Genomic DNA, 24366 nt, shown 5'->3' with positions numbered 1-24366 from the left:
TTGTTCATAATTAACGTTATAATGCACATCACTAACCTTACCGTCTTCGAATATCAGAGAGAAGTTTTACCTTGTAAGTGCCAGTTTATAATGATAAATATTCAAAGTCATATTCAGACTTAATTATTATATATCTTGTGCTCTAATGAACTTTGTGAATATGAAGTTAATGTGAAGTACTCGATTAAATCATTGTATATAAAGGACGTTCAATAACGCGACTTACTAGGAGTAAAACAGTTTTCGTGGCGGCAAAAAGCAAGAGGGCGATTGACGTCTTGTCGTAATTAGATTTAGTTGTAAAGGAAATAGTATTCATTCAACCAAAATGGCGACGTCCATGGGCGATGCCACGTCCTCGACGTCGTTGGATACAGTTGAAAATTTGACAGATTTAGAAGCTATTCAAAAGGCATTCGATGAATTATGCAATGAAGAGGTAATGTATATACCCAAGATATTGTTGCACTCATTAGTTTTGCTTACACGTTTTCAAGTCACATAGATGCGACTGTCGCTTCACCCGGTCGACAACTTCAGCAGTTTTCATAATCAGAGGCCCATGTCTTTTGACAATTTTAGATTAAAAACAGCCAGTGTCAACCTAGTAATGACAAAACTATTACAGTGGCAGATATCATATATTGCAGCAATGCTATCAAAGTTGTCCGTGGGTCCTTCATTTTTTAACAACACCAACACTTCGACAAATATCATTTTGTTTTGATTATGTAGGCCTGATGTTACTGTTGGCAGTAGCAAGAGACGAGTCCAGACATTTCGTGTTTTTTTATACATTGCCAACAGACGAACATAATATCATGTTTATCTAAACAACGAAAGAGATACACCCCCCAGAATTACTTTTGTACGTCCACCTTCGCAAATATGTATTGATCTGGACTTGTGATTGTTATGTTGGAAACTGTCAAAAGTTCGAAGGACACTTATTAATTCTTCCTATTACAGGAATATCCATATTTTGTAAATTTCTGCCGAAATTAAATGGTATATGATATCATGGTTTAAACTTTTTCAATCATAAATTTATAAAGTGTGAGGTGACAAAACCTAAATGCCACATTTTAGAAGTACTATAGTATCCTCATATTGTGCATCTATTTTTAACTTGAAAATTATGGAGGGGCTCAGAATCATGTGACCGTACCAAGATGGTGCCTGATGGACTTGTCTCTAGACATGTTAGAGTGGACCATCCAAGTGTTAACAGAAATAAGTGTTCTCAAAAGGAAGAAGTAATTTTACTGTATTGGGATTGTTATTACACATGTTATCAGTAATACTTCTTTGGGGCTTGAAACCACAGTACGTAAGACTGCAAACAGAAAAAAACCACCTTGGACATGCCAGAAGTATCTGAACATGCTGAAAAACATCTCAGTTAAGGCCGGGACGTGTCTATACTTACTACCCAGATACCCAACCCCCTATGACCTGACCCTACCTGGGTATCCACTGTACGTCTCAAGATTGGTACAAAATATTCAATTGGGAAGTTTTTTACTGGAGACCTGGCAAAAAGTATTTGGACATAGTATAAAACGATCTGATCATGCAAACACTGAAGTTGACTGAAGCTTTGTCTTTACTCAAACATATAAAAATCAGAAGGAATGTCTGCACAGTAAGAAAGAAATGCAAATATTAGCGATTTGTACTTATAAAGTGTAATCATGAAATTTTATTGTTAATGTCATAAAAAATGTATATCACATCACTAACCACAGCTCCAGGTTGTCCTGTGGGGACCCGGGTCCTACTCAGTACCCACCCGACCTGAGTACCCAAGTACCCGAGTTACCTGTCCCAGCCCTAATCTCAGTTTACATGAACATATCTCAAACAAATCTCAGTCTTATCCCATATCAAAGTTCTGCTTGTAGGCATATCACATCTGTATCAATCATAACGGTTATTTTAAATCTTTGAGCACGGGAGAAGGTTGTAAGGTCGCCAAGCAAATTTCAAGGGTTTTTGGCAGTGAATGAGGTGTGGTAATGGAATGCCGCTCCTATGCCGCTATTTAACTACCCTTCTTATTTCAGGATATTCCTTGGATTCAGGCAGACCCAGAAATATAAATAATTTGTCACACATGCCATCCATGCTTTTTATATCGTTGAATCCGTGTCTTCATTACTTTTGGTTCTGTCCCAAATATATAACACTCTTTGGAAGTGTTCATACTAAAATCCTTTCTTGTGTGCTGGAATGGTATGTACTGTACCAGACAATCTGACAACTTACAATGTTTTGTTCATGCGAATACTTGTATTATAATGAATAAAGTTGCCATGTTTAACACCTCCATCAATGGAGAATGAACTACAGATACTAAACAGACAACGTTTAGGGACACACAAACAGGTCAGACAACTGACAATTATGAAGTGCCAAGTGTCTTTATGACCAAATTCAAGGAATGTCTCACAGCCATGCTCCTTTGGCGATTGTGACCTTGAGCCAAGTCAAGTGGCCTTGAACTTTGACCAGAGTCTTCAATATGTCTCTACTCATAATTGTTTCCCCAAACAACCTTGCTAGAATCACTTGCATATATCTTGATAATCATGATAATATTATGCTCTTTCACAATAACAAAGTAATTGTCGTTTTAGATGACAGTTGAGGATGAGTTGAAGGGGCTGCTGGATCATCAATCTCGGCTAGAGAGCAAGATGGTTGGTCTTCACAAAGCCCTGTGAGTAACCATGGTAACAACAGAATAGATCAACAACAAGCAGAGTATTTCAAATCAAATCAGTTAAATTGAAAGTAATGATCAGTGCTATCCCAGTGCATCGTTGAATATTGTTGAGTGTTATCATTTGTTTGTGGTTTATCACATCACGCCGAAGACCCAGGTTTGATTCCCCACATGGGTACAATGTGTGAAGCCCATGTCTGGTGTCCCCGCTGTGATATTGCTTGAATATTGCTTAAAGCGGCGTAAAACCATACTCACTCACCATAGTGGTGTGTGTGTGTGTGTGTGTGTGTGTGTGTGTGTGTGTGTGTGTGTGTGTGTGTGTGTGTGTGTGTGTGTGTGTGTGTGTGTGTGTGTGTGTGTGTTGTGTGTGTGTGTGTGTTGTGTGTGTGTGTTTGTGTGTGTGTGTTTGTGTGTGTGTGTGTGTGAATTCCTAAATTTTGGAGTCATGTTTTTCTTTACACTGATCACTGCTGATAGAGTTCAGTCTCATTTAATTCAGAAAGTTTGTAGGTTTGCTTTATTTTAAACAACTAGTGGAGCAGCGGTCAGTATTTGAAAAGAAGATAATGTAAATACTCAGCCTGAAGTTAGCATGGTTAGATTTCTTTAGTAAATTTATTCAACAGTTACTCGTATTCAAAACTTTTGCAAGTGTTCCAGGAAATTGTTGCATCCAATGCCCTGTAATTACGGGTCCTGTATTACCCTGTATCTGTGTGCTTCCTGCTGCAGCCCGAACCTGCAGATCCTGCAGACAGACTCCCGGCAGCTGAGCAGCATGATCTCCTTCACCTCCACGCTGGCCGACAACGTCAGCAGTAAAGTCAGGAAACTCGACCTCGCCAAGGTAACAACTGGGCCACTGACATCAATTTTACAAGCAAGACTTCAACAATTTCGATGAAGAAACTGTCGTTTCTATCATGTTGTGTGGTTGTCAGTGTCATTAGGAGTTAATGGAAGAAAGGAAGTTATTATTATCGTGTGTTTTTTAGGTTGTGTTATTTACGAAAATAAGTGACGAGGGGAGTTGATGATCGTACAATAAAAAACTGCAGGGAGAAAAAAACATGAGTCACACACTTGTTTATCTGTGTTGCCCAACTACCCTTAAGGGAAAAAACTTCACCACCCTCTCAAAATAGCAGTGTTAAGTTTATGGCATCTTTCAAGTGCGAGCGTAAATTTGTTTCTAAAAAAATGATGCAATGATCGTTACATAAACCATGCTTCATTCTTCTTGGTTCTTTATACTGTTTATAGTTTATAGCTATCTTATACTGAGTAATTAACATGGTTGATTTCCATTTGTATGTAGGCAGACTTGTAAAGATGGCTAACTTTGGAGTGCCAGATGTCTTGGACCCATGGATGATTTTTTGGAGTGTGTAATGAATGCAATATTCATGTTGTGTTGCCGAATTCACTGTAGGGATTCTTGGTCGCCATGTTGTAAAATGAGGATTGGATGGGTGTATTTGGGTGCTGTGACTACTCCTGAGGAATGCAGTGTTGAAATCATATTATGCATTCCAGAATTAACCAGATTATGTTACGCCTACACTGAATTTTCCAAAGTACAAAAGCAAATATCAGATAATGTTTCAGTTTCCCAGTAGCAAGGTATGAAGCTGTTGGAGTTGACTGAAATTAGACTGATATGACAAATGTTTTTAGTTAATTTAATGTTTTGATTTTCCAGAGCCGTGTTTCTGACTGTATAGAGCGAGTGGAGGATATTCTCGATCTCAAATTCTGTACTGATGGGGTACAAACTGCACTGCAGAATGAAGATTATGAAAAGGTAAAAATCCAGTGTTTTTTGTTCACACGAGTTACCATGGTTACCTTTCGATCATCTTAGTATTTTGGCAGATTGAATTTTGTTACTCTCCTCATTTGAGATCACAGGAACAATCTGTAGCTTGTGCTCCAGATGAACAAATAAAGAGAAAATAGGTAGTATTTTTATGTAGCAATTCATGAATGATTTTGTCTTTTTAAACTTAACCTTCTTGTTTTACCCTATTTTTTTATCTATCATTATAAAATTGCAGTTCAGTGTTTAGTTATATTTGTTTTGGTTTCTATGTGTGAGGGGGCTGTGCACTGCCAAGATCTGCTGATTGTGGACTTGAATAAACTTTTCCTAAGTTGTCTCCCTTGGTCTGTTTGCACCTGTAGGGGTTTCACCAATGTTATAAATGATTCAAAATGTACACTCCATCATTTCGAGTTTCCTCCCACATAAAGCTGACACATCATGATATTTCCGGAATATTATCAAAAAAAAATTAGGGACCACTCAATTCTTTTATAATACTATAGTTAATCTGTCATTGTTGATCCTTAACTTCTTTTTTCAATGTTATAGTTTTCAAAGCCTTGTTATTCCAATACTCTCCCTATGTATAAACTGATGGGGGGATGGCCTAGTGGTTAACGCAGAACTTATCATGCAGATTGCCCAAGTTCAATTTTCATTTGGGGTACAATGTGTGAAGCCCGATTCCACTGTTCCTTGCCATGCTATTTCACTCACTCACTCACTCACTCACTCACTCACTCACTCACTCACTCACTCGCTCGCTCGCTCGCTCACTCACCCGCCCACTCACCCGCCCACTCACCCGCCCACTCACAGTATCAGTATATTCCTCTTTTTGTGTTTTAGGCTGCAGGCCATATCCATCGCTACCGAAATCTGGACGAGTCAGTTCTTAGAATGAGTGCTGATAATGATGAAGGTGGGTCATCACTGTTGATCACATACCTTCTGTAAAACCATGTATTTTTGCTCAGGAGATCCAGCCTCAACTGGCCTCATTTATTCAACACCTTAGTGGTGGTGGGGTAGCCTAGTGGTTAAAGCGTTCGCTCGTCATGCCGAAGGCCCAGGTTTGAATCTCCACATGGGTACAATGTGTGAAGCCCACTTCTGGTGTCCCTTGCTGTGATATTGCTGGAATATTGCAAAAACTGGCTTAAAACCCAACTCACTCACTCATTCACTCTCGTCACCTTACCGTTTTACTCAAACATACTTTTTTATTGCTTGTAAGCACTTGCAATGATAAAAGACAAGGTATAATAATTACTCTTTTTGGCCAACAGAAAACAGTAATGAATAATGATTGATATGTTCTTTTTATCCCCCTGAAAAATAGGATATAATTAGCATGTCTGTCCTCCATCCATTTTCTGTTTCCGGAACAGAATTCTTAAACCATTAAATATTTCTTTATGAAACTTGCTATACAGATTAGTCTAGTGGTGATCTGGAGCCTTTTTATGATTTGGGATATTGATAATTATTTGATAACTGAACAGCATTATTATTTTTTTCTCTGAACTGAAGCTATCCAATTGTAATGAACTAAAAGTAGGTTACAAATAGCCAAAATCCATGTTTGTCTAAGATGCTGTAAGTCACTGCATCCCTTAGGTACACCAGAAACCTTTGATTGTGGGTTCAAATCCCTGGTCATGCCTGATTATCTTACAAGGTTAGCCAGTACCATATCCATGCTCGTGGGTTTCACTGAACTGATCAACCCCTGATACCTGCATCACCTGGGGCTTTCCCCCCACATCAAGCTGACACGCCGTGATATACCTGGAATATTGTTAAAAGCGTCATAAAACCCAACTCACTCACTCACTCAACCACATCACCCGGGGAGAATAGGTCTTCAGCAACACATGTTTGTCCTAATAGGCGATTATTCTTGTTGTATGCATGACTAACGTGAATGTCGTAAGTGGCAACAAACAAGATCAGGTGGTCTGGCTCGCTGACTTGGTTGATGCATGTCATCATTACCCCAATTGCGTGGATTGATGCTTATAATGTCAATCACAGGATTGTCTTGTCCAATCTTGATTATTTACAGACAGCTGTCATATAGCTGGAATATTGCTGAGTGCGGCGTTAAACAACAAACAAACCATACTCACTCTCTCACTAAATCACTCACTCAAAAGGCAGTGATCATTGACAATAACTAGGTGACATCTGTGACAGGTGGGACACTGGACATCTCCTTCAAACTGCTGCATGAGGCGGAGGACAAACTCAAGGCCATCGTCACCTCCAAGTTTGATGCTGCTGTCCACTCCGAGGATGTGGCATCTGTAGAGAGATTCTTCAAGATATTCCCGTTGCTGGGGCAACATGAAGAAGGACTCACTAAATTTGGAAAATATTTGGCTAAAAAGGTACAAAGAACTGATTAAGTGCTCATTCAATCTCACTAACATCAGATCTTTTAATCCCATGAGATACATCTCTGTCAGATGTAAATTAAAGGAGATTGTTCAACAATTTATGCATGTGAAGATGCTCATGTCAGGGTTCCTAAAACATGAAGCAATTTTTAATATATGCAGTCATTATTAGCAGGACTCTTTTGCTGTTTATTGGCACAGCTACTAAATGGTCTGAAATATTATTCACTGACTTTCTTTGTCTTGTGTTTAAGCCTCTCTGTCAGAATGTGAATGACAATTATCTCATAATCGTGACACTCATGCTAATTACTGATATTTCCGAAGACCTGAAGTAGGAAATATAGGTTTATAGCCACTTGCATATAGAACGCGAGTGTGAAATGACATCATCATGTATTTTCCAGCTGTCTGAGAATGCTGACAATCAGATGAAGCTTGCTCTGCACATGGACAGTGATGACAAGCGGGCCAAGGTGCTGTTTGCAGACACCATCACTCTCCTGTTTGAGAGTATCGCTAGAGTTGTGGAGATACATCAGCCATTAGTAGAAACATATTATGGTAGGTATGATACACATACAGGGGTGGTGAAGGAAACACATGTTTGGTATTTTAGAGATTTGTTACACTCTGTCATTTAACATTTATTGCCTGGCACAATAGACATCATCACCTGGCAGTATTGGCTATATCATATGGTATTATAGACTAGGACACCTGGTGTTATTGGCATCATGTTATTATATACATGGACACCTGGTGTTATTGACTTCACCACCTGCAGTATAGACTATTATAACACATGGAATTATAAACTTTGCTATTACCCCCTGTTACTTCACCTGGCAGAATTGGCTATATTACATGATATTATAGACCATGACACCTGGTGTTATTGGCATCACCACCAGGCAGTAAATGCTATAGCACATGATATTATAGACTGACACCTGACGTTATTGACTACACCACCTGGCTGTATAGCCTTTAGCACATGCCGTTGTAGACTGACACCCGGTGTTACAAACATCATCTACTGGTAGTACATACCACATCACATGACATTAGACATCACCACTGGACATCCATAGAGTGAGTGAGTTGGGTTTATCGCCGCTTTTAATAGTATAACAGTTATATCGTGGCGTGTCAGCTTAATGTGGGAGGAAAGCCCGAAGAAGGTCTCAGACGTTTACCACTTCGGTGAAACCCACGAGCACGGGTATGGTGCTGACAAACCTAGTAACATAATCAGGGCAAATCGGGATTCGAACCCACAATCATAGGTTTCTAGCGTGCCCAGTGGACGTAACTCTGCACAGCGAATCGCGGCGCCTGTGGCCCCTGGACATCCATAGACATCACTACAAGACATTCTACACTCCATCACAATGCAACAGTGTTCCCTTATACATCAGTTGATAATGCTCATAACATACCAGTCTTCCTCAGTTTATCAAGCACTGCTTAGACATGTGTGAGTTATCTTGGCATGGCTTTCAGGCCCGGGGAAGCTCCTGATCCTGCTGAAGATGCTGCAGAAGGAGTGTGATCGGCAGTCAAGGAAAATCGTAGAACAGTTTAAGTCAAAAAGAGACTATGAACACAAGGTAAGACCATCATATCTATATCGGGCAATGCAACACTATTATACGAGTGAGTGAGTGAGTGAGTGAGTTGGGTTTAACACTTCTGGGATCAGTTTTCCAGTTATATCACAGCGTGAGAGCTTAATGTGGGAGGAAAGCCCAAAGTGATGAAGATGTTCTCATACCTTTACCAACAAGGGATTCTATGAAAGATGGGTAGGTAGGTGTCTCGTCCAGACCATTAAATGATTTCAGGTGGAAAGTCAGACATGCTGACTTTTTATTTTGGGGCCTATGCTTACAGACCATGGACATGTTTTGTTGGATATAGAAACATTGTTACATATGGGGATGGCGATAAAACAATCGGTCCCATGGTGACGACAGGGCATTTACCCTGAAATATGTATGTTCCCCTGTGTGGGAATGTTTGTTACCCTTGAACATGTTGAACCGCCATGATATGTTATGAACTTGGCTTCCTGGTGATAGATGTTAAGTTTAACATCTCAATATTTATGTTCAAAAGAACATGAAGCAGTTTTGTGGAAGAGTGAAGTGTTGCTTGATATTCACTTCAGGTCCGACAGGTTCAGCAGAGTTTGATGATCCAGAAACAAACCTCCACAGAGAAGTGAGTACAGCTGACTACTTGTATGTCTACACATCATAGCTGGATATATTCTGTCAAGGCTGGTGGTTATTGCAACACATAGCCTTCCAATTGTGTGTGTTCTTTTACTTCTTTCAAGTAGTATAGCTACACAGAAGAACTGGATAAAGAGCTCATATCTGCACATTAGAGATGGATAAGTTGGTTATGTCTAGACAGAGTTGTTTAGTATTGTTGTTGCTGACTGAGCCACTGTGTTCACCATCCTATGTTCACCATCCTCTGTTCACCATCCTCTGTTCACCATCCTGTCTTCATGGTCCTCTGTTCACCTTCCTCTGTTGACTGTCCTCTGTTCCCTGTCCTCTGTTCACCTTCCTCTGTTGACGGTCCTATGTTCACATCCTGTGTTCACCATCCTGTTCACCTTCCTCTGTTGACTGTCCTATGTTCACATCCTGTGTTCACGTCCTGTGTTTATGTTACAGACTGGAACCGAAGGACCTGGATGTGTTGCTGTCTGAGGTTGTGCTCATCAGTACACGAGCTGAGATGTATCTCCGCTTCATCAAGAGGAGAGCCCTGGTAACACTTTTCCTTTGTGAAGCATTAATATTCAGAGTTGTTTTGACTCAGTCTTTGTTTAGGTAATATCTGAGAGTACATGGATTTCTCTGTTGTGCTGCATATGGCCTAATAGTCTATGGTGCAGTTTGTTTGCAGAAATGTGTCCCTTATGCCTGCCAGTATCCACAGGTCATGAGTTTACTGACTTTCCTGTTTTTGTAATGACTTGACCCCTCACTTGCGTGTGACTTGTTTACAGACTGATTTAGAAGTGGCATTTCCAGATGAAGATGACAGAACAAGTAAGTTGCACTTGAAGATACTTCACTAAGATACTTCAGCTTAATTTTGCTTGGTAGCTAAAACAATTCCCACGTGAAAATCTGTTTTGGAATTAGTCTTCACCAACCGACGCTTGTCATAAGAGGCAACTTACGGGATCGGGTGGTCAGGCTACCTGAGTTGGTTGATGCATGTCATCATATCCCAATTGTGTGGATCGATGCTCATGATGTCAATCACTGGATTGTCTGATCCAGACTCATTTATTTACAGACCACCGTCATATAGCTTGAATATTGCTGAGTGCGGTATTAAACAACAAGCAAACAAACAAACAAATCTTTCCCAAAACCCCAACGTAGGATTATCTACAAAGACTTGACACTGTGTTTACATTTTCTTGATTTGTTCAGGAGAGTGTGTTGACCTGGACAAGTATCTCAGTGGCTGTGACCTGAGTCGTCTGATGCAGGAGCTGATCGGCAGCTACATCATGATGGAGGAATACTTCATGAGAGAGATGGTGCTCAAGGTAGGGGAGATAACTCTGATGACACTATAAATGGTCCTTGCCACCTATAAACCTAATCCGCCACCACTCTCTGAAGGGATGGGTGTTAATGGGGAGATAAATGCTGGTGGTGAATGTGTGAAAGGGAAATAACTCTGCTGTCACTTCACACTGAGTGTGGTGTTAAATGTCGGGGGCGGTCGGGTAGCCAAGTGGTTAAAGTGTTCGCTCGTTACGCCGAAGACCCGGGTTTCGAATCCCAACATGGGTACAATTTGTGAAGCCCATTTCTGGTGTCCCCCGCCGTGATATTGCTGGAATATTGCTAAAAGCGGCGTAAAAACCATACTCAGTCAGGCAGTCTGTCAGTTAAATGTCGGCAGATGGGGATGTAACTCTGCTTAGACTTCCTGAAAGTAGACTAAAGGTAGTGCTGTTGTGTTACCGGAAGTGGGAGAGACTGTTCGAGAGACAGGAAGTTCCAATGTTCTGTGGAGAAAGTGTAAAGTGAGGACTGCTGTGTTGTAGGCTGTCAACATGGATACCTTGGAGGATGGAGCACAGACCTCCAGTATGGTGGATGATGCTTTCTTCATTGTCAAGAAAAGTGTAAGGTGTGTATCCCACAAATCATGAGCTGATTTGTAGGTCATTTGTGATTAAGGGAGCAGATATTACTGCAGAAATATTACCCAAAGATGGTAAGCCCTCTTTTCCTAGTCCCTGTTAAAGAGAAAATTGATGCTTCAATTCACTTCAGAATACATCTGTGTTCAAATATATCAAATTATTTTATCAGTACATTTTCTACACCACAGACGTACCATCTCCAGCTCCAGTGTGGATGGCGTGTGTGCGATGTTGAACCATGCGTGTACGCTCCTGGAGCAGGACTTCCGAGAGGTGTTGTACGCACGGCTCCGCTCTGGCTTCCCGTCGGGCTTCGACCTACAGCAGGCCTACAACCTGGTACAGTCCAGCTTCCAGCAGGGCAAGCTGCAGAGCTCCGACTCTGAGAAGGAGAAGGCCAAGACTCTCTTCCTGGTCAGTTGCTTAGTTAAAGAATTCCACCCTTGACGATCTGGGTTAGAATTCAACCCATGTTTGTCGTAAGAGGCCACGAAGGGGATCGGGTGGTCAGACTCGCTGACTTTGTTCGTACATTGTATCCCAATTTTGAGGATCGATGCTAATGAACGTCAATCATTGGATTGTCTGGTCCAGACTCCAGACCACTGTCATGTAGCTGGAATATTGTTGAGTGCGGCATAAATTAACAGAACAACCACAGTAGCTTAGTTAAAGAATTCCTGGTGCGTCCTTCAGTGACCATATTTCTGTGTCGTCGGGGGTTATAATGGCTATTTGCAGTGTTGGTTGGTTGGTTTGTTGTTTAATGCCAGACTCGGCAATATCCCAACTATATGATGGCAGTCTGTAATAATCGAGTCTGGACCAGACAGTCAAGTGATTGACATCATGCGCATCGATCTACGCAATTGGGATACAATGACATGCATCAACCAAGTCAGCGAGCCTGACCACCCAATCCCGATAGTCACCTTTTACTGAAGACCAATTCTACCCAGGATCTTCACGGGCCCTGTTTGCAGTGAATGTTGTGACAGAGTCTCCGATAATGGGTTTGAATCCCTGATTCGCCATATTCATGGTTTGTCAGCACCAAATCTGTACTCTTGGGTTGAACCAAAGTGGTAAACATTGCCCTGACATGCCAAGAGTTAACTGAAATACTGTTCAAAGCGGCATTAAGCCTAGCTTACTTGCTCACATATACCATCATATGTCACTTTAAGAAAAGAAAACATCCGGCATCTGAAACAGATCATTATCCCAAAATAAGATAGAAAATTATAGACGTACACAAATGTATTTATATTTCAAAATACATGACCATAAGATAAAATATACATGTAGCTCTTTTGTTCCAGACTGCCTTAAACAATGCTGAAGTCAGTTCAGAATACTCGAAAGCTTTGAAAACAAACCTCGAGGTAAGATCATATAACATAAATAAAAGATATTATTTGACAGTCATTTAAAGTAATTGTGTTTATTCGATAATAGAATTATATTGAAGAAACCCCTCTGACACATACTGGTCATTTTGAATATTTCTCATCATAATATAGTTATGTGACATAAGGTTATTTTGATGTTATCCTAATGCTAGGTACCTTGTGTTTTATATCAGGATGAGGTATCAAAACTCTACAGCCAGTGTACGGAGCAAGCCAGAGCCAAGCTAGAGGTTTGTGAGGTTTTCGTCTGATTAGTGAGACTGGTAGAATATGGGGGTGGGGATGGGGGTGGGTGGGTCAGATGTGTTGGTCTGATAAGTGTGACCAGTGAGGATAGGGGTGGGGGTCAGATGTCTTGGTCTGACCAGTGAGAGTGTGAGGATAGGGGTGGGGGTCAGATGTGTTAGTCTGACCAGTGAGAGTGTGAGGATAGGGGTGGGGGGTCAGATGTGTTGGTCTGACCAGTGAGACTGTGAGGATAGGGGTGGGGGTCAGATGTGTTAGTCTGACCAGTGAGACTGTGAGGATAGGGGTGGGGGTGGGTGTCAGATGTGTTAGTCTGACCAGTGAGACTGTGAGGATAGGGATGGGGGGTCAGATGTGTTAGTCTGACCAGTGAGACTGTGAGGATAGGGGTGGGGGTCAGATGTGTTAGTCTGACCAGTGAGACTGTGAGGATAGGGGTGGGGGTCAGATGTGTTAGTCTGACCAGTGAGACTGTGAGGATAGGGGTGGGGTGTCAGATGTGTTGGTCTGACCAGTGAGACTGTGAGGATAGGGGTGGGGGTGGGTGTCAGATGTGTTAGTCTGACCAGTGAGACTGTGAGGATAGGGGTGGGGGTGGGGGTCAGATGTGTTGGTCTGACCAGTGAGACTGTGAGGAGAGGGGTGGGGTGTCAGATGTGTTGGTCTGACCAGTGAGACTGTGAGGATAGGGGTGGGGGTGGGTGTCAGATGTGTTAGTCTGACCAGTGAGGGTGTGAGGATAGGGGTGGGGGTCAGATGTGTTGGTCTGACCAGTGAGACTGTGAGGATAGGGGTGGGGGTCAGATGTGTTGGTCTGACCAGTGAGAGTGTGAGGATAGGGGTGGGGGTCAGATGTGTTGGTCTGACCAGTGAGACTGTGAGGATAGGGTTGGGGTCAGATGTGTTGGTCTGACCAGTGAGACTGTGAGGATAGGGGTGGGGGTCAGATGTGTTGGTCTGACCAGTGAGACTGTGAGGATAGGGATGGGTGTCAGATGTGTTGGTCTGACCAGTGAGACTGTGAGGATAGGGGTGGGGGGTCAGATGTGTTGGTCTGACCAGTGAGACTGTGAGGATAGGGGTGGGGGTCAGATGTGTTGGTCTGACCAGTGAGACTGTGAGGATAGGGGTGGGGTGTCAGATGTGTTAGTCTGACCAGTGAGACTGTGAGGATAGGTCCAATAATGATAACTTGGGTATTAGCTTTGACTTCAGTGAATATTTGAAAGGAGACACTGCTCAGACAGTTTGGTACTGTTTGATTCATGATGATTGAACAAGATTTTCGTTGCCTGCCAATTAGGTTTTATAATGTTTGTAACAGTCAATGAATTCCTGAGAATATGTCGTGATCTCACACATCTAGATCCAGACTTGATATGGACACAAGACCATGAAGCACAATCCCTGAAGTTCAAATCTTATAACTGCTACAACATATATTCCTCAAGTTTAGCACAAAGGCCTTTCTTATTTCCATTGAAGAAATTTTTATTTTTTTTGCAGAGCTGTTTGTCAGACCTTGGAACGGTATCCGCCAAGTTCAAGGACGTGATCGAGTTTGGCTTCTCCCAGCTGACATCGAGTGTTGTGAAACCTCGCGTCAAACCGCTAGTGGAGTCCTTCCTCTCTACAGACCACAATTTGACTGAGGTGAGACCCAGATCTTATTGAACTTCAAAACACAAAAAACTCTGATATTTTTGTGGATGTTGGATGTTGGAAACAGTGTTATAGATTTTTGTGAAAACAAATAGAGACAGAATTTTTGAAAGTCTAAACTTGATGGTAAAATGTCATGTGCATTTATAAAGGAACGATTGTAAAACAGTATCTACTGTGTGGCACCCTCGACTTTTCAAAGGGCGCAGTAACCCTGATATACTTGTTGTTTTGGTGAAGCCAAAATAGTTTTCATGGGTTTATTTCAGCGTCTCTCAAATATTAAAGGTTTTCTGGTTGGATATGAAAAAGGATAGGTTTGCCCTGGCAGGCTGTTGTAATCCTGTGGTGACAATCCATGTACTTTCCATTGCCAGGAGGACTTCTCCAACTATGAGGCAAACGATCCGTGGGTCCAAAACTTCATTATGAACCTGGATGCCCTGTTCAGCACTTTCAAGGTAGGTGGTGTATATTTTATGTGATTATATTTGTCAAATTATGTTTCAACTCAAAGACCTGTTTCACAAAATGAAAATAGTGCTACGACTATTGTTAGCATAGACTTACGACAGTCGTTACATTATGATCATGGGTGAAACGAGCCATGTTATGCAAAGCCATCTTAGCACCCCCAAAATGTCATAACTCCCTCACTTTAACATAGGCTTATAGTCATTGTGGCGCTGTGATTGCTTTGCTGAACAAGGCCGTGGGTTAGAGTGGGTCTCCAGCGCTAAATTGCTGGACGTAACAGGGGCCTAAATGGATTGAGAGGTCAGACTGATTGCGTGTCATTACTTACTTACTTACTTAAATAAGGAATTTAATGTGCGCTTTCCGACATTTGCGTATTTCGTGCACAGGCCCGCCAGGCCATTTGGTGTTTGGTCGAAAAGGGTATGTCCGAAAAGGTGAGGCAACCTAGGTGGGGCTTTTGAGGGTTGCTTACTTAATTTGGAGAACAATTTTGGAAGTTTGAAATATGCCATATGCGTGTCAGTTTACCCCAATGGCTTTGGATGTTCTTCTAGTCACTGGCTTGCCTTGACTCGATTATCTATCAGCCGCTATGATACAGCCGGGGTGGGGCAGGCTCAGTGGTCTTGTAATGCAAGTGTCTTCTGTTTCACCACAGAAGTAACCATCTGTGACCGGCGTCTTTTCGGGCTTTCCTCCAACATTGAGCTGACATAGTGTTAAATAACTGAAGTAACTGTACAAACCTGTATCACAAGAAAACTTAACATATGTCAGGTCATTTATCCAAGGCTCAGGGAAAAGGTCATCAAGGAATATTTTGGAAAAATCATTGAAAAAGGGAAATTTAATTACTTTAATCATTCCCAGTGAAGTACAAAAGAAACAATTGCGCCCCCTTGGTGAAGATAAAAAATGAGACACCCTCTTTGGAGTTCCCCCCAAATTACATGTATTTTACATTTGCCTTTTCAGAATGTATTATCATTTTTTGTACACTCGTTCATGAAATGTTTCCTAACCATGATTAGATATATACAGTTCACAGTTACGAACTTTGTTTGAGCGAGACAGTACTGATGTGTTGCGTGTGTGTTGTTTGTAGGCCACTCTCACATCGGGAAACTACGACCGCCTTGTGAACCTCATCGTGGGTGAGATCACCGTGCAGCAGGAGAAGGCCATCACCAAGTCAACATTCAACAGGGTCGGTGAATCATGGCTTCATCTCAGTACACTGAGGCTTGACAAGAATTTGTCATCTGTAATGACTTGAATAATTACTGTAGCCGGTCGGAGGTTCAAACCCTGGCTGCGTCATAGTGAAAGATGGTACCGGGATTTCACATGTGTGGACCCACGCAGAATTAGAAACATAAAAAATGTCTTAAATTCTGATACTAATTTTGGAGTGATTTTGCTTAAATCAACCCCTTTCCCCCTTTCAAAAGTCAATACTTGGCGATGCACTACAAATGGCAAATCTTTATGTACATTCAACAATAATGCAAGGTCAAGTTTGGCATTCTATGAGGTTACTTCCTCTTCAAATGTATATCCATGAATTATATTTTCTCAGTTAAAACAACTCTTTTTCTGCAAAGGTTGTCCGTTTTATTTAGGTAAGAAAGCTTAAGCTTCCGAAATTGAGCCATGGGCTTCATTTCAGATAAAATATTTTAAATGAGAAAGCACCCGGGGAAGTCCTGGTACCTCTTGTTACGCTGCCTTGCACTCAGCATTAAGGGGCTAGAACAAGGACTGGTCGGCTCGGAGTCAGTATACTGTGTCTGAGCGGGGTATTCATGTCAAACTGCAGCATGGTATCTCAGTGAAGAAGCACTATAAAATTTGCATTAGTCCAGACTGGTACAAGCAGCCACACACACACGTGCATGCACGTCGCTATATAAGTGCAACAATCTTGAATGTGAAGTTAGACCCGTGAAGATTCCGGGGTAGAATAGGTTTTTGAGCAACCCATACTTGCCGTAAAAGGCGACTAACGGGATCGGGTGGTCAGGCTCACTGACTTGTTGATACATGTCATCGATGCCAATTGCGTGGATCGATGCTCATGATGTCAATCACTGGATTGTCTGGTCCAGACTCGATTATTTTACAGACTGCCGTCAGCTGGAATATTGCTGAGTACGGCTTTAAACAACAAACAAACAAATGTGACGTTAAACCTCAGTTCACCTCACCTCACCTCACCTGTTCCAGCTGGGAGGCCTCCAGTTTGACAAGGAGCTGCGGTCATTGGTGGGCTATCTCTCCTCCGTCACCACCTGGACCATCAGAGACAAGTTCGCCCGCATCACACAGATGGCCACCATCCTCAACCTGGAGCGGGTAGGTCACAGACACAGGACATGGGAGTTAACTGATTGTAATAGTCCACTTTCCACCCTTGCGGAACTAGACTGGAATTTCTGAGCTCAATCATAGCTATTACGAGTTATGTCCCTTCTATGTATCTTTCCTCCCACATTAAACTGACACGCCGCGATATAACTGGAATACTGTTAAAAGCGGCGTTAAACCCAACTCACCCACCCACCCTTCTATGTCCCTCCTATTGACCATTCAGATTTCACCTTTCATATCACTTATATTTGCTTCAAACAAAATGGTTGGCACCCAGTCAAAACGATCTGATCGAAAATCAAGATATATATTGTAATAAAACAAGTCTTACTTTGCGAGGTGCATAAAATCATGTGAGCACCTTGATGAAAGCTGGAGCTTCAGTTATGGGGAATATTGCAACAGAATCACTACTAGGTCAAATATGAGACTGTGTAGGTGATCCCTCGCTGAGGTCCTGTGCTGTTATTACCAGTAGTAGACCAATCCAGCTTCAGTTTTGGTGTTATTGCATCTTGGTGCGGTATGAGGCTGTTTTATGTGATCTTGTTCAAAATTTATAGTAATAATAGTTATTTTGTTCAGCTGTTCAAGATAAATGTTCGTAAATATATGAAGCTGTTCAATTGTGTTTCTCCAAATCATTGGGGTAGCCTAGTGGTTAGAAAGTTTGCTCGTCATGCCGAAGACCCAGGTTCAATTCCCGACATGGGTACAATGTGTGAAGCCCATTTCTGGTGTCCCCGGCTGTGATATTGCTGGAATATTGCTAAAAGCGGCGTAAAATCATACCCACTCACTCATTTCTCCAAACATCATATTAACATAACTCAATGGCAATACCTTAATCCTTTTGAAGATTCTTCAGTAACAAAATTTAGCAAGGTACTTTTCAGTTTGTTTAATCTATCTGCAGATCCTTGAAGAGTTAATTACAAAACAACCTTCTTTAGTCTAACATATTCCCCCGATTCAGCATCTAACGTTTTTCTTGCTCTTCCCAGGTGTCAGAAATACTCGACTACTGGGGTCAGAATTCTGGACCTTTGACCTGGAGGTTGACCCCTACTGAAGTCAGGCAGGTGCTCAGTCTCAGGTGAGTTGATTACAGGTGTGATGGAGTACCACCTATAGCTGAAAGCTGTCTCGATTTTTGCAACTTAAATGTTCATAGGTATTATTAACTTAGAATTATGGTAATATTTTGTTTTATGAACATGTATATTAACTGTGTTGTTATTTTTTCACCAGGGTGGACTTTAGAATAGAAGATATCAAGAGGCTGAAGTTATGACAGGACTGTTTACTCAAACCCAAACACGTCTTTCACTTTATCTCATCATTCCATAACCAACATGGCTGTCTCATGGACAGGTCATGAGACCACAAGACAAGGGAGGTAACTCTCAAGACTACACACGATTGTAATGGCAGCATTATCTTTGATCTGAAAAAACATGGTAGTCTATCTACCAAGAGTGATGACCTTATAAACAACATGTGATTGGGGGGAGAGATTGTAATATATGGAGGGAGTTTGATGGTGTACTGTCAATAATATGCATGTGCTCCCATGCTCCTCACAGTGACATCTCATTCCTGTAGCTTTCTATATTACTGCCTATCACCATGTTAGATGGTCTACAACCCTGTATGGAGTTGATCATCATGTTAACACTGTTGTGAGGCTGTGTTCTTTTACTCTACTTCATTGTTTTGTGTATCAATGAGTGAGTATGGTTTTACGCCATTTTTAGCAATTTTCCAGCAATATCATGGCGTACACCAGAAATGGGTTTCACACATTGTACCCATCTGGGGAATCAAACCCGGGTTTTGGCGAGGTGAATAAACGCTTAAACCATGAGGGTTTAACCACCGCACAGCCCTGTTTTGTGTTGAATAGAAGCTATACCTCCTTTTAACGTTCAGGTGAATATTGTGATGAAAATGTAAGAAGTTGGTTGATTGTCTATTTGTTTGCAATCTCAAGTCATTATTTTTGAAGGAATAACTATAAATTGATCTGATAAATGGAGAGTATGTCCTTTCGTCTTTTTAACAATTTACCATAATAACATTTCCACAGACCAATATATTTTTAGGAACAAACGTAAATTCATCTGGGAAAGAGCAAGTAGCTCATTATCCATTTTCACAAATAATCAAACGTCCATCTTCTCCCTGACATTCTCGTCATATTATTTACCGGATAATTAAAACAAACAATTATTTCCATTAGATACACATTTTGAGTTTGTCGGCTTCGTGTTGATCATTTCATTGGTCGGTCAAAGTGTATGAAAGGCCTCTCTAACGTGATCTGTGATGGGATGTTCTCAAATCTTTTTGAAGCGGTAGGTAGCACTTAGTTTGGATTTTAATGAGATTGGAATGGAAGTCAAGTGACACCTACAAGGGGAGGTAATCCATAGTGGGAGGTGACAGTTTCTTATTGATGAGCTTATGTCCAAGCTCTTGCTCGCATCCCTCAAGAGCAGTCTGTGATACATAGAGGTTGCCTGACCAAGCGTGTCTGTCGATAGATCCTCAAAGCTCTGTGTCCAACACTTTTCGCTTTCTGCTCTGTCTACAAATTTGATTCTCCAGTGCATCATATCTCCATCATGTTATGATTAATACCCAGGAACCATTGGCCACCAGGGGGCACATGTGGTCCTGTCATATAAGGCGCCCATATTCGATGTGCAAGGGTTGCATCTCTTAGGTTTGCCCTGATTACTTTTCACGGTTTGTCAGCACCATACCCGTGCTATCAGGTTTCACTAAAGTGGTCAACGTCAAAGATCTGCATCACTTTGGGCTTTCCTCCCAGCATCTAGCTAACATACCATGATATAATTGGAATACTGTTCCAAGCGCCATTATGTCAGACTCACTCACCAATCATGCCACTACTATACCTTAATATGAGAAGTAACGTCGTCAGGTCCATTTCTTTTATCACTAATTTAGTTTAGAATGTCTCCCCTATGAGCTTGAAATCAGCAAGCAGTGAAAACACCCTTCTGAACGTGACTACATGGAGCTACATTCAACATTGCAGCCTGGTGCGAGACAGCCCTCCGTGTGTTTAGTTGAATCAGAAGACTTAGAAATTAACTGGAAAAGATTCTATCCCAAATACTGAGATAAGGAGGAGGTTACAGTACATTCCAGATTTATCTGAGATGGCAAAAGTCGAGTTGGGTACTGGGGATATTTCAAATCGTTTCTATCACGAATGAACAGTGAACTTCAATGAGACGTGTTTTCGCGTCATGTTGCTCGGACCTGATTCAGAAGGAAGCTATGGAGGCAAATGGATCCAGTTAAAATGGAGGTATGATGCTGTGGAGAATTGAGGATGCTCTGTCTACTGCTTTTGCAAATTCTTCCTTCCAACCAAAGACATATGTATTATCTATGTACGTCTTTGTTCCAACAAATGAAATTAAATTATTTATGTGAAAATGTCACATTAAGTATATTTGCCTTCTTGGTATAAAATGGGGTGTTATTTCATTATTGGATAATTTGAAATATTTATATATATAAATATTTGTTTTTGTTTACTGTGGAAAAAAATGTTGAGTATTTGTTGATGAGTGGGAAAGATTCTGAAATCATTCTAAAGGAATACAAACTCTAAGAATAGAGAACAAGGAGAAGCAATAAATATATGATTTTTATGAAGTATGATGCACAATTTGGGAGAGAGTCATGAAATAAAGGGGCAGTTTTGTACTTTTGAAATATCAAAACCTTTGTTACTTTCATGAGATAGTAATCAGCTATGAAGCAGAACGTGGTTGGGAGAGGGTCATGAACATTATTGACAAATATTGAGGGAGGGTTACATTACAGAAATTATGGCCCCTATCTGTAATGGTGACATGAAGTCCTTAGCACTGTAAAGCCAACATGTTGCTCTGCAATGTGTCCAGTTAATGTTTTTTGTATGTTTGCTAGCCAGTGTGAATGTGCATACACATTTGGGGGGGGGGGGGGGTGAATGGAGGGAAGGGAGATAACTCTCCGAGGCACACATGTTCTGGAACCTGCTGTGGTTGTGATGGGCACAGGGACTTGTCAGTGGAGGTGTATATAGCAAACGTATGTAGTCCATGCTATTGCTCACAGGGTGTAACTTATGTATATTGGTTCTGTATATTTGTACATAGTTATTGTTCAGTGTCATCTATTTCAAGTAACTCCATTGGTGTTTGTTACTCATAAATCAGGCTGTATGTGTGAATTATAGGATTATGATGCAAACCTGATGTTTGTTTACAAAGCTGAATTGTTTTACAGTGAGAAATGTCATCACTTTGGATGTCTGCCCATTAAAATGTGAACAGTGTAGAACTCTTCATGTGAACATTGTAGATATCTCCATGTGAACAGTGTAGATATCTCCATGTGAACATTGTCGATATCTCCATGTGAACAGTGTAGATATCATCATGTGAACAGTGTATCTTCATGTGAACAGTGTAAATATCTCCATGTAAATAGTGTACTGGTAGATATTTCGATGTAAACTGTAGATATCTCCATGTAAGCTGTTGATAACTCCATGTACAAAGGGTAGATATCTCCACATAAACAATGTAGATACTTGTTCCATATTAATCTGTGATCAACTGAATGTGCTATGCATTATAAATGTTGTGTCATGTGTATGTCAAGTGTGAACAGAGATGTGACAATGCTTCCTCATGGGCTGTCCTTGATTGTAAATCTTATGATTGTGGGTTCGAATCCCAGTTCAACCCGATTATGTTTCTAGGTTTGTCAGCACCATACCCGCTCTCGTGGGTTTCACCGAAGTGGTAAACGTCTTAAACCTGTATCACATCAGGCTTTCCTCACACATTAAGCTGACACGCGGTGATATAACTGGAATACTTTTAAAAACGGTGTTAAACCCAACTCACTCACTCACTCACTCCTATTTTTTGCCTATGTGAAGCACAGGGGGCACAGTGATGTAAGGTGCTGGAATTAGCTCTGCTCTGAGCCCCGCATAGACATTGCAAATTGAAATGAAATACAAAGCAATGTTAAACCAAATGTAGTCTCCCACTTTCACAGATATTTAGTGTCATTGTTGTCCAAATTCCAAATACTTGTATTTCAAAGTATTATACTTATGTTTTGTATTGATACAGCGCTGGAAAACATATTGTTGTTAAATTATATTTGTGTCCATTACATGTTTATCAAAATACTTAGCTTTCTATATATACTGCTTGTTGTTTTATGTGTTTTTTCTTTATCAAATTCTGTGTTAGATTTCATGTGAAGCCTTTTAATTCTTTTTAGTTGGTTTACAAACATCTTGGGAGAATCAAAGAGGGCACTGATTCCAGGATAATATTGCTAATAACTACACCTAGTTAATTATATGCTATATTTTTATACTTTCCTTTCACTACTTATAATACTGAGTGGGGGCACCGGTGGCCCAGTCGACTAAGGCGCCGCAATTCGCTAAGCAGAGTTGCGTCCCTTGGGCACGCCAGAAACCTATGATAGTGGGTTCGAATCCCGGTTCGCCCCAATTATGTTTCTAGGTTTGTCAGGACCATACCCGTGCTCGTGGGTTTCACCAAAGTGGTAAATGTCCGAGACCTTCATCACTTTGGGCTTTCCTCCCACATTAAGCTGACAGGCCGTGATATAACTGGAATACTGTTAAAAGCGGCGTTAAACCCAAGTCACTCACACTACAATACCAGTGACATACAAGATGGCCGACATCATTAGGAATTCCTGTTGAGTTGCGGACATTTTAGCAATATTCCCTCACATGATGGAAGTCAGTTTAGAGAACAGTCATCATCAGGGAGGATGTTGTTGTAACCTGTTTCTTATCCTATACTACTCAAAAGAAGTTAAAGAACCCCCAAGTTTTTCATATGACGATAGACCCGTGAAGATCCAGGTAGAGAATAGGTCTTCAGCAACCCATGCTTGCCGTAAGAGGCGACCATGCTTGTTGTAAGAGGCAATCGGGATCGGGTGGTCAGGCTCGCTGACTTGGTTGATGCATGTCATCGTATCCCAATTGCGTGGATCGATGCTATGATGTCAGTCACTGGATTGTCTGGTCCAGACTTGGTTATTTACAGAGCGCCGTCATATAGCTGGAATATTGCCGAGTGAGGTGTTAAACAACAAACAAACAAATCATTTGACTATAGTTAGTTTATCTGTCAAGGCTGGTGGGTATTGCCACACACACCCTTCCAATTGTGGGTGTTCTTATTTTGAGTGGTACATATGGTGTTAAGGAGAAGTCAACTGGGTTATGTCGACACCATGTCATGGTTGGCCCAGTCTCAGCAGGCAACATGGTAATTTTCCCTCCCGTCCTGGACACTGAAATATTGGAAAGAAACACTACATATGTCAGCATGCCATTGCAGTATGACGAGAATGTTCACCATTTTTTCATCTATCTCCAATGATCATTTCTAAGTATACTCACAGCGTTATACTTTGGTCAGCTTAAGTTCGCCATTGGGAGAGTTTGAATCCCAGATTCAAAATTGATTGTGATTCTTGGTTTGTCAGCACCATGCCTATGCTCATAGATTTTACCAATGTGGTAAACCTGACATTAACTTGTACACCACGATTTAACTAACATACTGTTTAAAGCAGTGTTAAGCCCCACTCATTTCTCAGTATTTACCTTTGTATACTAACATCAGTTACTTTATCATGAGCATATTTGCAGCATGGACACCTTGTGTTTTGTTATGATCTGTTACAGTAGTGTTTGATCTCACTGTTAATACCCCTGTGAAGATCCGGGTTATAATTGGTCTTCAGCAACCCATGTTTGTCCTGAGAGGGGATTATTCTTGTCGTATGCATGACTAACGGGATTGAGTGGTCAGACTCGCTGAATTGTTTGATGTATGGCATCACTGGCAGTTCCAGGGATGTTAGGAGGATGTTAGGAGGATGTTTATATGTCTGGATCATCACCTCTGATGTTGTTATATGTGTGTGTGAGTTGATAAATGGGT

The 24366-nt window shown here is 41.2% G+C and overlaps 1 protein-coding gene across 1 annotated transcript; it reads left to right on the top strand.

Moving 5' to 3' along the window:
- The first annotated feature begins 328 nt into the window (after positions 1 to 328).
- LOC139454422 (conserved oligomeric Golgi complex subunit 4-like) lies at positions 329 to 18833 on the top strand. Its single transcript, XM_071236122.1, has 22 exons — positions 329 to 439; positions 2640 to 2722; positions 3464 to 3578; positions 4434 to 4535; positions 5406 to 5478; positions 6756 to 6949; positions 7366 to 7522; positions 8465 to 8571; positions 9132 to 9184; positions 9652 to 9748; positions 9990 to 10032; positions 10426 to 10544; positions 11052 to 11137; positions 11342 to 11567; positions 12476 to 12538; positions 12739 to 12795; positions 14318 to 14464; positions 14851 to 14934; positions 16059 to 16160; positions 17180 to 17308; positions 18328 to 18419; positions 18575 to 18833. Exons 1-22 carry the CDS (start codon positions 329 to 331, stop codon positions 18615 to 18617), a joined length of 2283 nt encoding a protein of 760 aa, XP_071092223.1. The 3' UTR covers positions 18618 to 18833.
- The last annotated feature ends 5533 nt before the right edge of the window (positions 18834 to 24366 follow it).

This window comes from Haliotis cracherodii, unplaced genomic scaffold (assembly GCF_022045235.1).
Source record: "Haliotis cracherodii isolate W230 unplaced genomic scaffold, xgHalCrac1.p SCAF_10, whole genome shotgun sequence".
NCBI classification, from domain to species: Eukaryota; Metazoa; Mollusca; class Gastropoda; order Lepetellida; family Haliotidae; genus Haliotis; species Haliotis cracherodii.
Note: the sequence above shows the minus strand (reverse complement) of the source record. Positions and strands in the feature narration are given on the sequence as shown.